Here is a 12,458-nt window from a genome sequence, read left to right on the forward strand (position 1 = left end):
AAAAGTGAAGAATGCAAAGCAATTGCCCCTTGCCTTCCAGGTATATGATTCCATCCGTCGACCTCGAGCACAAAAAGTAGTGAAAACAAGCCAAGAGGCGGGGCAGGTATATTCATTCACGCATCCTGAAACAGGAGAAGATATGGACAAGATTGTGAGAAATTTGAACGAGCGTTTTCTGTGGATTTGGGAACATGATTTGGAAGGCGATTTGAAGAAGGGAGATCACATGTTTGCAAAATTGACTGCAACGGCGTAACGAGCGAGCAAATCTATATCATGATGTGTCAAAATTATTTGGACAAATTTGGACAAGATTGTAAATATATCGCATTGAAACTTTATAAGACGCGACATTGTATATGATCCTCTAAGCATAGTTTGGAGAAACCAAGATGCGAATGACTTTCAGTTTGAACAAGTGTCAATGAGACAATTTTATGAGACATCTCAACATATTTACCACGCAGTTAGATTCAAGGTTAGTTGGTAGCTTCATTTCATTCATCTCTCATTTCGTATAATGTTCGATGAAAGGGGCATGAGTCATAAGGCTGTTTGGGTTTAACAACAACGCATTTCTTGCGTACCATCATGTCTACTTGTAACTACGATAAAGTTCTTTCTATTGACCTACGCTACCGTGAGCTAATCTTTATTAATTTTTCTAGCGTATATAGCTAGACTCATCATTCCTTCTTGATCAGGGAAGACCATGTCCCTCTGCCTCGGATACTCTTGCCTTTCCACATTAGAACTCCAATGCATGGTGGAAAAAATACGATCGGTAAGATTGCATAGACAATGTAAGGGACCTTTGCACCACCTGGTTGTGCGATCCACTGGGGGGTGTAGAATGGTGGGTGGAAGCACATAACGTTGAAGAAGAATTGGAAGACAATTGCGACCTCGGCAGCATCATCAGGATAGGCATCCGTCATATATGTCATGATTACGGTGACCAAGATCTCTTGACCGAAGACGAATAGCACCATGCCGAAGAGAGGTGCAGCCCAACCGGAGCCATACTCTAGCTCGCAGCCGTACAGAATGAGGCCGACCTACACCCGAAATCAGCAATGAGAAAGATTAGAGAGTCCGATGGTGTTTATCCTACCGAGATTGTGAGAAGACCAGTAAAAACAAGCTTCAGGATCTTTTCTGGCTGCCATTCCTCTTCTTTTTTCAGAGTACGCTTCGCGACCAAATCACAGAGTGGGCCGGCGCAAAGCTCCCCGAAAAATGCACCAATTAGTCCAGAGAAGAAGCAAAATCCGACTTGAGCCGTAGTAAAATGGAATTTGCTGGTCACACCGAAGTTTAAGGCGAAACCAGCCGTATTGGCCACTTCAGTCATGACACCAGTGGACACCCAGAAGGAGGGCAGAAGTACAGCAGGGTAAACAAACATCTTATATGGCCGCTTGAATGTTTGGAACCAAGTCTCTCCTGTAGGATTCGTTGGGGTGCGGAACATGAGTCTTCTTGCGAGTGTGTTCTTCTTCTCTGGGGGCTCCGTAGCGGCGACTTCTCTCTCATAGATGGTTTCGGGGACTAGTCTTTCTTAGCAAAAGATCATCACTTGCGTAGATTGAAGAGACTTACCGAAGAAGAATTGCGCAATGAGTTGGGCGGCATAGCAAATGGCTGACACGTACATAGCCCATCGCCAGCCGAGATGAGGATTTTGTTGTACCGACCCGCCGGCAATGCCACCTGATTGCTAAGTTAGATCATTGAATTATTCACACACTTGATCGAGGTAACTCACCAATGTAAGGAGCAACCACAAGGAGCATGCTGTTCACTCCCATACGAGTACCCTTCTCATGAAGAAAAAACATGTCGGAAATCGATGCTGGACCAATACATAGACCAGCACTTCCGCCAAAACCCATAATCATCCGACATCCTAGGGCCTGTGCGTACGACTGAGACTGAGCAACTCCAATTGCACCGAGGAGGGCGATGATCTGTCCAACAAGTAGAATTGGCCGTCGACCGACTCGATGACTTAAAGGGATCCAGATCAATGGAGCTACTGCGTAAAGAATCGATGGCGCAGAGCCGATGTAGGTAGCTTTGGATGCTGCGGTGTGAAATTGGGCAGCGAGGGTGTGTGCACCGGGAGCCTTGACGCGATCAGCACGGTCCTAGTGAAGGATTTGCATCGCGTCTGCCAAATACTTACAATAAGGGTTGCAGAGAACTTGACCATGAGTGACTCCATTGCAAGCACAACCAGTGCTGCATGTTTGCGAAAGGTACTCCAATTCTAAAGTGCTTGATCAGTTCATGAAAGAGATCAAAGAGAGACGGTATGAACCAACCAGAGGATCTTCGGGGTCATCACTGGGCTGGGGGACCAAAGGAATACCGTCCTTAGTTGTTTTCAAAACAGTGGTCTCGTTCTTCTCAGAACCAGATAGATTGGCCGACATGTTGTCACCGACAGTTGTGATTATGCCCTCTCTCGATTTTGAGACCATTGTGATGTTCTACACGAAACAGTGATTACAATGGTAAAGTTAAGGCCCTGTGAGTTTTTGAGAGTGTCTGAAGGCTGTCATATAGGTGGACTTGTCGATCCGAAGAGGGGATTGAGTCTTATACTTGCATCGCCCTCGCAGGTGCAGCATCGGCAACCATGCTGATAACACGTATTGAGAGAAAGGCAACCTGAGCTATCACCTGCACACGGCCATCCACCCTTGGAGGTGCATCTCCACCCTGGCCCGGGCTGCATAACAATCACAATTCGAGATAATCTCTGCTTTACGGCTGCATTGCCGTTGGAGATGCGGCTTGTATGCAAGCCGCGATGTCCGGGACAGACCCACTGATAAGACTCGGGGCAGATACCACAGATTTGGGACCGGCTCAGGCTGCGCTTATAACAGTCTGGCTTAGCCCCGAGCTATTACACCTCCTATTCCCCGCACAAATGCTCGCCAGCCCATCACAGCCTTTGTCCTGATCGCATCTCGCTAGCTTTCAAGACGGCGCCAGGTTTGAAAAGACGCTTGAAAACCAGTGCTTATCGAGGGGCGAGGCGTGGCGTCTGGCCGCCGAGAAATATAATAATCTATAGTCACCCAGCCCAGACCCTTGCGGCTGCAAGCAAGCCGCCCCCGGATTCTTGAGGACGCTACAGACGACGTCCCTTCGCAAACACTATGAAGAGATTGGCATGAACGACTCGATTCCCTTGTCGTATCTGGTTGATCCGATTCTTCCTGCTGGGGTTTCGTCTACAGTCTGCCGAAGATGGGTCCTAAGAGCCGCCGAGTTCCTCAGGAGTTGCGGCAGCGGACCGAGCACAGCTGCGACCGCTGCAAGAGTAGGAAACAGAAGTGTAGCACCTGGCCAGGGCAGGACAAGTGCAATCACTGCCTAAAATATGGATACAACTGTGTCATTACTAAGCCACGCAAGCAGCGTCTATATGGAAGCATCGAAACTCACAGTGCCCGGGTGGCCATGCTGGAGAGTCTCGTTAAGGGCCTTATGCCGGAGGCAGATCTTTCTAATCTTGAGAGCATGCAAGAAATGGCAAACGCTTTGGGCATTCCAATGCCTGATACATCGTCTACAGCGGACGCCCGAAGCAGCAGTGCTGGCGCTGATTCAAAAGAAGAGGAAAACGAGCAGCTGGTTCATGACCTTCAAGGCCAGGGACAGTATATTGGGCGAGCCAGTTCGTATTTTTTCCAGATGAAACTCCGGGCCCTCGTTGGCAGAAGCCAAAAGGGCACTGTGGGACGGATGTATCTATTCGGCCCAAATCCAGCAAGCAACCGACTACATCCCGAGTCAGCGCTTGACGGGCCAGGCTCCGAGGAGACTTTGGACATTCACTCTATTGCAAGCGTAACATCGCCAAGCAATGGACCGTCACCAGCATCAGAACCGACTCAAGCAGATCATTCTATTGTATTTATGCTTGTTAGGATCTTTTTCGATCGTATCAATGTCGACTTTCCTGTTCTGCACGAAGCTACATTCCTGGAGGCTCTTGATGCGTGGTGCAGAGCCCCGAAGGATGCAGACCAAGTGTGGCTCTGCAGTTTCCTTTGTGTGCTGATACTCGCCCGTCGCCTTTGTGATGTGCCTATCTCAGACTATCAGGAAGAGAAGTGGTGGTGCCGAATCCAGTCATTACTGTCCAAGGTCATGTTCACCTCCAGCCTCACATCGATCCAAGCTCTCATGCTAGCGGCACTACACCTGCATAACACGAACTCTCGAGATATTTGCTGGACATTGACCGGAGCTGCTGTTCGAATAGGTTTTGCGATCGGCTTACATCGTGATGGTCTTGAGACTAATGGCACGCCACTTGCTCGGGAAATGAGGAAGAGAATCTGGTGGACACTTTACTCCTTTGAGCAGCTTCAGGTGTCATCTCATGACAGGCCTAGCGCTATTGACAGTGCAAAGCATCTAGCTGGCTCTCCACGAGAAACAATACTGGGCATGGGCACACATAACATACCGGAATATATCACCTGGTCGAATCGACTAGTCGTTATGCTAGGTTCGGCCTGTCGAGCCTTGCCAGACGCCGCGAAAGACGGCTACTCGGGTCCTCTCTCTCCTGCAGCTGGTCTTGTTAGAGATTTAACCAAATGGCGAACAGGCTTGCCACAGCACCTCTCTATGGATTCGATTGATGCCATGCCACCATCATTTCAACGTCCACTCATCTTATTACATGTTCAACATCATTATATTGTATCCCTCATATCGCGATACGCCCTTCTCTCGAGATTCACTACATTGTCGACAGACCGCAGCAACGCCTTTCCAGAGCCTTTAATATCCATGTCAGATATTTGCATCGAATCCGGTCGACTTTCTTGCCAACTACTCCTCAAATTAGACTCTACCAACAATTTTAACGCTCTTACCTGGTTAGATGTCTATTACCTTTATTCGTCGACATTGATCCTCGTCTTGAGTATAATATGTGATATCAAACAAAGCAAACATGAATCTGCAGCCGAAGCAAGAAGTCTTCTAATTCAATGCACCAACTTGGCTGCAAAGCACTTACGTAATGCAATGGTCCCGGGCACCATGCATAGATGGTTGACGGTGGTGGGAGAGCTTAACACTATGATCATTGAGTTCACTGGTGGCAAGCCCACCGAGCAACAAGCTCTGTCTCCTGTCACTGAAGTAGTCGAACCTTGCGTTCCTGACTTTGCGGGAGCAGCGATGCAATTCCTGCTTTCGGCGGGACCAGATCCTCGCTTAGATGGCCCTCCGCCGCTGCGTCTGGAGGATCAAAGAGACAGTGGCTTCATAACGGGCATCAGACCATTCGATGCAGGAGAGGTTACTTCCAGACAGAATATGTTCATGCCAGGCCTATTAACTTCTCCAGAATCTAGCTATGAACAACATTTTCCACAGACTGCTGGAGACTCTTCGGACCCTCGAGCTTGGCATGAATTACACTGGGAGGGCATAAGCGATATGCTTCTTGGCATGGAGACTCGTACTTGGGCAATATGAACACCAACATGACACCTGGATCAAGCCCGGGACTATTTCCGTGAATGCCAGCAACTTGGACGGCATTTCGTATTTACGGATGGACTTCTTCGCCTTCGCGGCCGAGATACAAGCTTGTTTATGGCCGTCCGAAAATGCGTAACCAATGAATGCAAGTCCAGGATCTGCATCGCCGGCTTTACTCATCGGAATCAGAAAACGAGCGGGTAGCATTCCGCACAGCTTATCAAGTATAATGTTTACTTGACTCGTTGGAGGAAAGATAGAAACCATAAGGTGCGCAAGGTTACTGCGAGCAATGAGACTGTAATCGGAGGTTATGGATGGTATCTATATCTCGGCATCTAGGCGCATTATGCTTCCGAAAGCAACGATAACCGACCTACAACAACCTAAAGTCAAGCTCGATGGCCACCGCCGGGACCAGAGTCAATGTGTCTTCGAGTGAGGCGATCCCTCAGGTGATGATTTTTGTAATTTGGCCCGACCTATTGGAGGACCACTCTGAAAGAATAATTCTTAAAACGCAAGGCGATAGTCGGGGCCAATATTGCAGACCTGTATACTGTTAGACATAGCGCATGGCTTCCTGTATAGGCTGCGCTACTTTCTGATGATATAGAGTTATAGAAAGATGCACAGTTTCCATCTGCACGAACAAAAATGATGTCACTTGACCGTGAAAATTTTGTTAAGAGAAGATCGTCACTGACAAGGACCCTCCCCTTCACCTGTGGGGAAGTTCCCCGCCTCAGAAGCCTGTTCGGGCTTCTTGCCCCGACACCGAGAGCCTTAGGTTTGGCTAGAGCATGCATATTGCGCACCAATCTCATTCATTGATGTTAGGCGTACGGGGCTCACGGAGCCGCTGCGCGTACATGAAGGCCCGAATCATGGCAGCTCATGATCTTGTGCCATTTCTCCTGGGAGTTCATCGTACTACGTGCCGAAGAAATTCCTATTCCTGCTGAGATGGTGAAGTTACTTCTGGCAATTGCCCATACCTTGCGGGTTCTGTCTTTGCTCAGTTTTCCAAAACGCCAACGCTGCTATCAGACCGCCGCTGGATTGCCAGCAACCAGCATGTTAAGCGGCCTGCGAATGAATCGGTAGAGTGGCCCTATGGACCCTTCAAAACAAAGGGCAGAGATATCGTGAATACTCACGGCGAGGTGATCACATGGGCTGGTGTCAATTGGCCGATGAGTGGGGAGACAATGGTCCCTGAGGGACTAGAATGGGCCTCCGTAGACAAAATTCTAGATGATGTTGCCAGTGTGGGGTGGAATTTTGTTAGGATGTGAGTTATCTGGAAAAATACTCAGATTGGTGTTCGCTAAAGGTTGTCGAAGGGGATACGCTATTGAAATGGTTGATCAGATATATGATCGAGAAGGAGTAGACGTACCACTCGAGATTGCTATGATTCAAGCACTAGGTTATGTTAATGGCACGAAAGTGACGAACGAAATAATCACCAACAACCCCGGGTGGACGCGGGAGACCACACGCTTCGAAATCTGGTCAGATATTGCTGATACGGCTGCAAAGAAGGGCATCTTCGTTCATCCAGACGTTCACGTAGGTAAAGCGCAATGGTGCTGCTCCCATACTGACGGCAATGCCTGGTTTGATGATATCAGCTTCAACGCTTCAAATTGGCGACGTGGGCTGTCATTCGTGGCCAATTGGGCCAAGAATCACTCAAACGTGGTTTCCATGTCACTTCGAAACGAGCTCCGAGAATCATGGAACAACACCAACTTGTATTACAACTGGCAGACCCTCGTCGGCAATATGAGCGCTGGTTGTGATGCTATACATGAAGTCAACCCTGATATCCTCATTACTTGGTCTGGCATGCAATACGACGAAGATCTTTCTGCTTTGACAGCGAAAATGAACCTCAATACGGCACCCTGTTATAAGTGTACAGCTGTCAAGGATAGGTATAGGCGAGAGCCGGTCTATTTCGATCTTGACAGCCACCCTTGGGCGGACAAGGTTGTTTGGGAACTCCATCTGTACCCGATGAGCGAGGACGTTGACACCGGTACGTGTCCCATCATTGAGGCCGGGCTATACAAGAATGGGTTCAATGCTCTTGGAATAGCTGCACCACAAGCTTGTAACATCACAGGAGACTGTCCCCCCGCACAGCGCCTGACTCCCGTGATTCTTTCTGAATTCGGACATGCGCAAGATCCAACACTTCTCAATGACACAGTGCAGAATTGCTTGAGAGATTACACGACAAAGCATGGGGTCTCTTGGGCAATGTGGAGTCTTGCGGGTAGCTATCGAATTCGCTCAGGGGTGCAGGGTCTTACAGACACATGGGGTTTGACAAACTACAACTGGTCCGGCTGGATCTATGAGGATGGAATTAATGATTACTGGAAGCCTTGGATAAAAGCTATGAACGTTACTATGCTGGCTTGAGAGTACACTCTATGCATGAGACAGGCCTCACAGTTCTCGAATGTTTACACGTATATACTGTCGGGATGAGATATTAACATGTTAAATTGAAGGTATCTACATATTATGCACTGTGATTAGAGATCCATATAAAGATTAGACAGGATACGCGTGAACCTGAGCTCCTATAGGACACTCCCAGCATCCGAAGTCATCCATGACATTGTTCTTATAGGCCTTTCCAGCAACTGCATCGTCACCAATTGCTGTCCATGCATCTACATCCCACACGGCACAGAGCGAGGTTGATGAATCCCACATATAGCTGGCGCAGCTCTCTGTGCCTGCCTCGCGTAGTTGAGAGCAATATGCCGCACAATCTGCCTGTGCAATGATGAAGAGAGACTGAACAGGTGAGTCTGGTTCCTTGAAGCCCCTGATATCACAAGAGAGGGACGAATCAGGGGATGCAGCGCGAGTGCATGTTGCTGCTGCGGCGGTGGTCGAAGTCGCAGGAGTACTTGTCGTGGGACTAATGCTTGTACTCTGTGGCCCTGCGGATGAGGCTGTGACAGAGGAAGTAGGGTACCAAGGCCCTGGAAATGGGCAGTCAAAACAGAGCTCATTCATCCAGACGACGCTCCTGTAATCAGTCGAATAGGTCTGCCCATGAAGGTATGAGGCAATGTCAAAGCCGTAAAAATAACAAGTCCAGTCCGAAGTATCAGTCGGCCAATTTCCGCGATCAAGCGCGTAACCTGTACATCCATCGATACCTGCACAAATGCTTGCGCATTGTTGATACCACACTTCAAAGTTGTAATTGCCGGTTACAGGAGGCACAATTCCAGTTGCCACGGCGACAAGTCCGGAAGTGGCTGTTGGAACTCCTGATATCGTACAACTGTTTGTATACCATTGGGCCGTAGTAGGCTTGTTGCAAGTTGTTACCAAAGGTGGAGCTGAAATGGTCGGAACAGTACTGGTTGGTGTCGGAGTTGTCATTGGAAGACTTGATGTCGTCAAAGGAGCGGTGGTAGACCCTGGCGTTGTTTCCGCGGTGCTTGGAGACGCTGCAGGCTCACTAAAAGTGCAGTTGTAGCAAATGTCGCTTGACCAGGCGTATCTACTATAAGCAGATCCAGGTGAGGTATTGAGAAGGTAGTTCCGTCCGTCAAAGTCGTAGAGAAGACAAGACCAATCTGACATGTCCGACGGCCAGTTGCCTCTGTCAACGGCCCAAAGCGTGCATCTAACTGTACCGGCGCAAATGCCAGCGCAGACCTCAAATGGCTGGGCGAAGTTGTACACCCCGGAGGCCACGGGAGCAATTCCTGTGGCGATTGCCAGGAGACCAGACGCGGACGTTGGAGTAGGCCACCCCGAGATTGCACAAGGCTCCTGATTACCCGGGACGGACTTCGTTGTACATACGCCACTAGTGTATGGAGCTGCCGATAAGATTGCATATGCTGGTGCAGAGGTTGTCGTTGGCGCCGTGGTGATAGTTATGGGGACTGAATTTGAACTCGATTGAGGAAGACTGGTAATACTTCCAGTAGACGTGGAATCAGGAGCGACAACGGCAGATGTGGTCGAAACGGACTCCGGGAGACATTGATAGCAGTTATGGGCGAACCAAACTACAGCCGCATACTGGGAGTTGTAGGACACTGCATATTCCCGAACACCGCCTGTGTAGAAGTAACAGCTCCAGTCATCCAGGACTGTCGGCCATGAGCCGCGGTCCAAGGCAAAGCTCGTACATCCCTCCACTTCATTGCAAACTCGAGCGCAGATGGTATATTGTTTCTCGAAGCCTTCGTTGCTCCCCACGGGTGTTGCAGGGATGCCAGTAGCTACTGCCAGCAAACCTGATGTCGCGACTGGGGCGCCAGAAAGGACACAGCCATCGCCAACAGCGTTCGTACACAAAGGAGCGTAAGCTGGTGCCGAAGTTGTAAATACTGCTGCGCTGGTTATCACTGGCGAGCTGCTCGTCATAGTTGATGAGGTTGACGGGATACTCGAAGTCTGTAGACTTGAAAACTGAGGAACGCTTGATGTTGGAGGGCTGCTAGAAGAAGGCGCGGCAATTGCAAGATCTTGGGGGTTGCAATCGTAGCATCCATTACCAAACCAGACCACAGCCATATATTGACTCATGTATGAAACGGCATATGTCGATACACTACCGGAATAGAAGTAGCATGTCCATGAATCAAGTTGCGAGCTGGGATAAACTCCAACACCACGGTCTAAAGCCCACGCGTTGCAGTCTGGTAGATTGTCGCATATTCCAGCACACTGCTCATATGCTGGTGCCATATTTCCTCCTGCTGCCACAGGGACTCCAGTAGCTTCCCCTACAAGCCCAGATGTGGCGACAGGTGCACCAGAGAGAGTACACGAGTAGTAGCCATTGGGTCTGCTGCATGTGCTGGCAGTATAGGGCGCAACCAGATAAGTGTTGATACCAGCCGGCACTGTTGTAACGATAGACGAGGCTGATGTTATTGTGGAGGTTTCGAGCTGTAAACTTGTCGAAGAACTCGAGTCATTATCGTTATCATCCAGAGCATCACAAACGTAACACCCGCTTTCGAACCAGACCACTGCGGAATACAGAGAGTCGTAGGAAACAGCATATTCATCAACATAGCCCGAGTAGAAGTAACAAGTCCAGTCTGAGGTAATATCCGAAGGCCAGCTTCCACGATCGAGCGCATAACTGTTGCAGGTATCGATGCTGGCACAGACGCGTGCGCATTGTTGGAAAGCTTGGATCAGGGGTCCATCGGGGACCGGTATACCTGTAGCGATAGCAACCAACCCTGACGTAGCTACGGGAGCGCCTGACAAGATACAACTTGCCGGACCATAAGTTGGTTGACTACAGGCATCTTCCGTGTAGGATGGGGCCGAGTAAGTCACCACACTCGGCGCAGCAGTTATTCCCGGTCGTACCGTAGTGGTGGTCAGTGGTACGCTTGTGGAAATGACTCCGGTGATGCTGGTCGAAGACGGTACAGCTGTAGGTTCGCGAGTGGCACAGTCAAAACATTGCCGTGCCATATAGACGATGTCATCTGTGTCGTATGTTGGGGCGTATATCAGATCCATAATGTTTTCAGAATAGAGATAGCAAGCCCACTCGGAAGAGCCACTGCGGTCGAGGGCCCAGGTCTCGCAATCCATTTGCCGATCGCACATGCCTGCACAGATTTCATACTGTTCCTCGTACTTTTTGCTTCCGGGAACAACAGCAGTAGCTACCGGTACCCCTGTGGCAATGGCTAAAAGACCAGTGGTTTTTAGATCCGCACCGGAGAATGTACACCCGTAGTTCCACCATTCTGTGTCGTCGTCGGGAACCCTACAGGTATCTGTGGTATAGCTGGGTACGGTGAATGTCGGCACTGGAAGAGGTGTCTGAGTGACTGTACTGGGAACTGCAGACTGGCTACTAGGCGCCTGAGTTATGGACGCCGTTGGAGGCGCAGCCGTGGAAGGAGGGTATGCCGTTGTCTGCTCGAGTGGAGGGCTGCTGCTTGTTATGTCTGGAGCGCCCGTGAAAGTGGAGGGTGAAAGACTGCTGGTCGAGGGTATTGTTGTTGGGGAGAGCGATTGGTCAGTGGTGCTCAATAGACTTGAAGTGCTTGATCCAGACGAGGGCAAGCCGACGCTGACGTCTCCAACGGTAACAGAAGTAGTATCACCTGAACAAAACTCAACTATAATCAGCGTTGTCAGTCCTTGAGAAGATGTTGGCATCGTTGTGACTGTCGTATAGTTGCCATCTGTGGTCCAAATCTGGCTGTTGTAGATCACTACGCCACCAAGATATATGGTCAACGTGCACTCAGTCAATACGGCTCGCTTTCGAAGAACGGCAGCCTTGATTTCAGCGCGGACAACAATCTCAGTTCCAGGTTCGATATCTGCGGGAGGACTTGCAGGAACTTGAATCGTGGCTTCGCCACCATCAGCAGGCGGCTCCAAAATACTGTTCAAGAATGTCAATTAATCTCATTGGCTGACAAGAATCCCAATGCTTACATGACCGTCCTACCGTCCTCTTGTACGATCTCACCATTCGTCACGATGGCGTCCGATAGGTCCACGATACCAGTTCCGTCGGAGATTGGTTCCGTAAAGACTGGCTTGGAGGTCGATATGGTGCTTGTCTGGATGAACACCGTAGATGGTGAACTCGTCAAGTCGGACGAACTTGGATTAACTGTCGACAAAGAAGTAGATACAAAGCCCCTGCACAGAGGTTAGGAGGACAATATTATTACCAAGGACAAATATGCACTCACGAAGTTGAGGCGACAGGGCTGTAGATATACAGGTTCATGAGGCCACTACCGCCGCATATTTGGCTCGAGTCACCCTTGCACTTCATCGTGCAAGATGACGCAGTGGCAGCAGAAGAATACTGACTGAGGGTGGTTCCAGCCCAGCATTCCCGACCTGTATCGTGTGAGCTAAGCTTTCAGCTCTCAGCAACTTGA

At 49.5% G+C, this 12,458-nt stretch overlaps 1 protein-coding gene across 1 annotated transcript; it reads right to left on the reverse strand.

The window, feature by feature from the left end:
- Positions 1-689: 689 nt before the first annotated feature.
- On the reverse strand, positions 690-2,489 carry UCRPA7_7006 (putative mfs general substrate transporter protein; the record flags this gene model as incomplete). Its single annotated transcript, XM_007919541.1, has 6 exons — positions 690-1,061; positions 1,118-1,554; positions 1,606-1,716; positions 1,772-1,973; positions 2,192-2,275; positions 2,331-2,489. 6 exons carry the CDS (start codon positions 2,487-2,489, stop codon positions 690-692), a joined length of 1,365 nt encoding a protein of 454 aa, XP_007917732.1.
- Between the last annotated feature and the right edge of the window lie 9,969 nt (positions 2,490-12,458).

Source organism: Phaeoacremonium minimum (genome assembly GCF_000392275.1).
Source record: "Phaeoacremonium minimum UCRPA7 unplaced genomic scaffold PA7_03_scaffold_496, whole genome shotgun sequence".
Lineage (NCBI taxonomy): Eukaryota > Fungi > Ascomycota > Sordariomycetes > Togniniales > Togniniaceae > Phaeoacremonium > Phaeoacremonium minimum.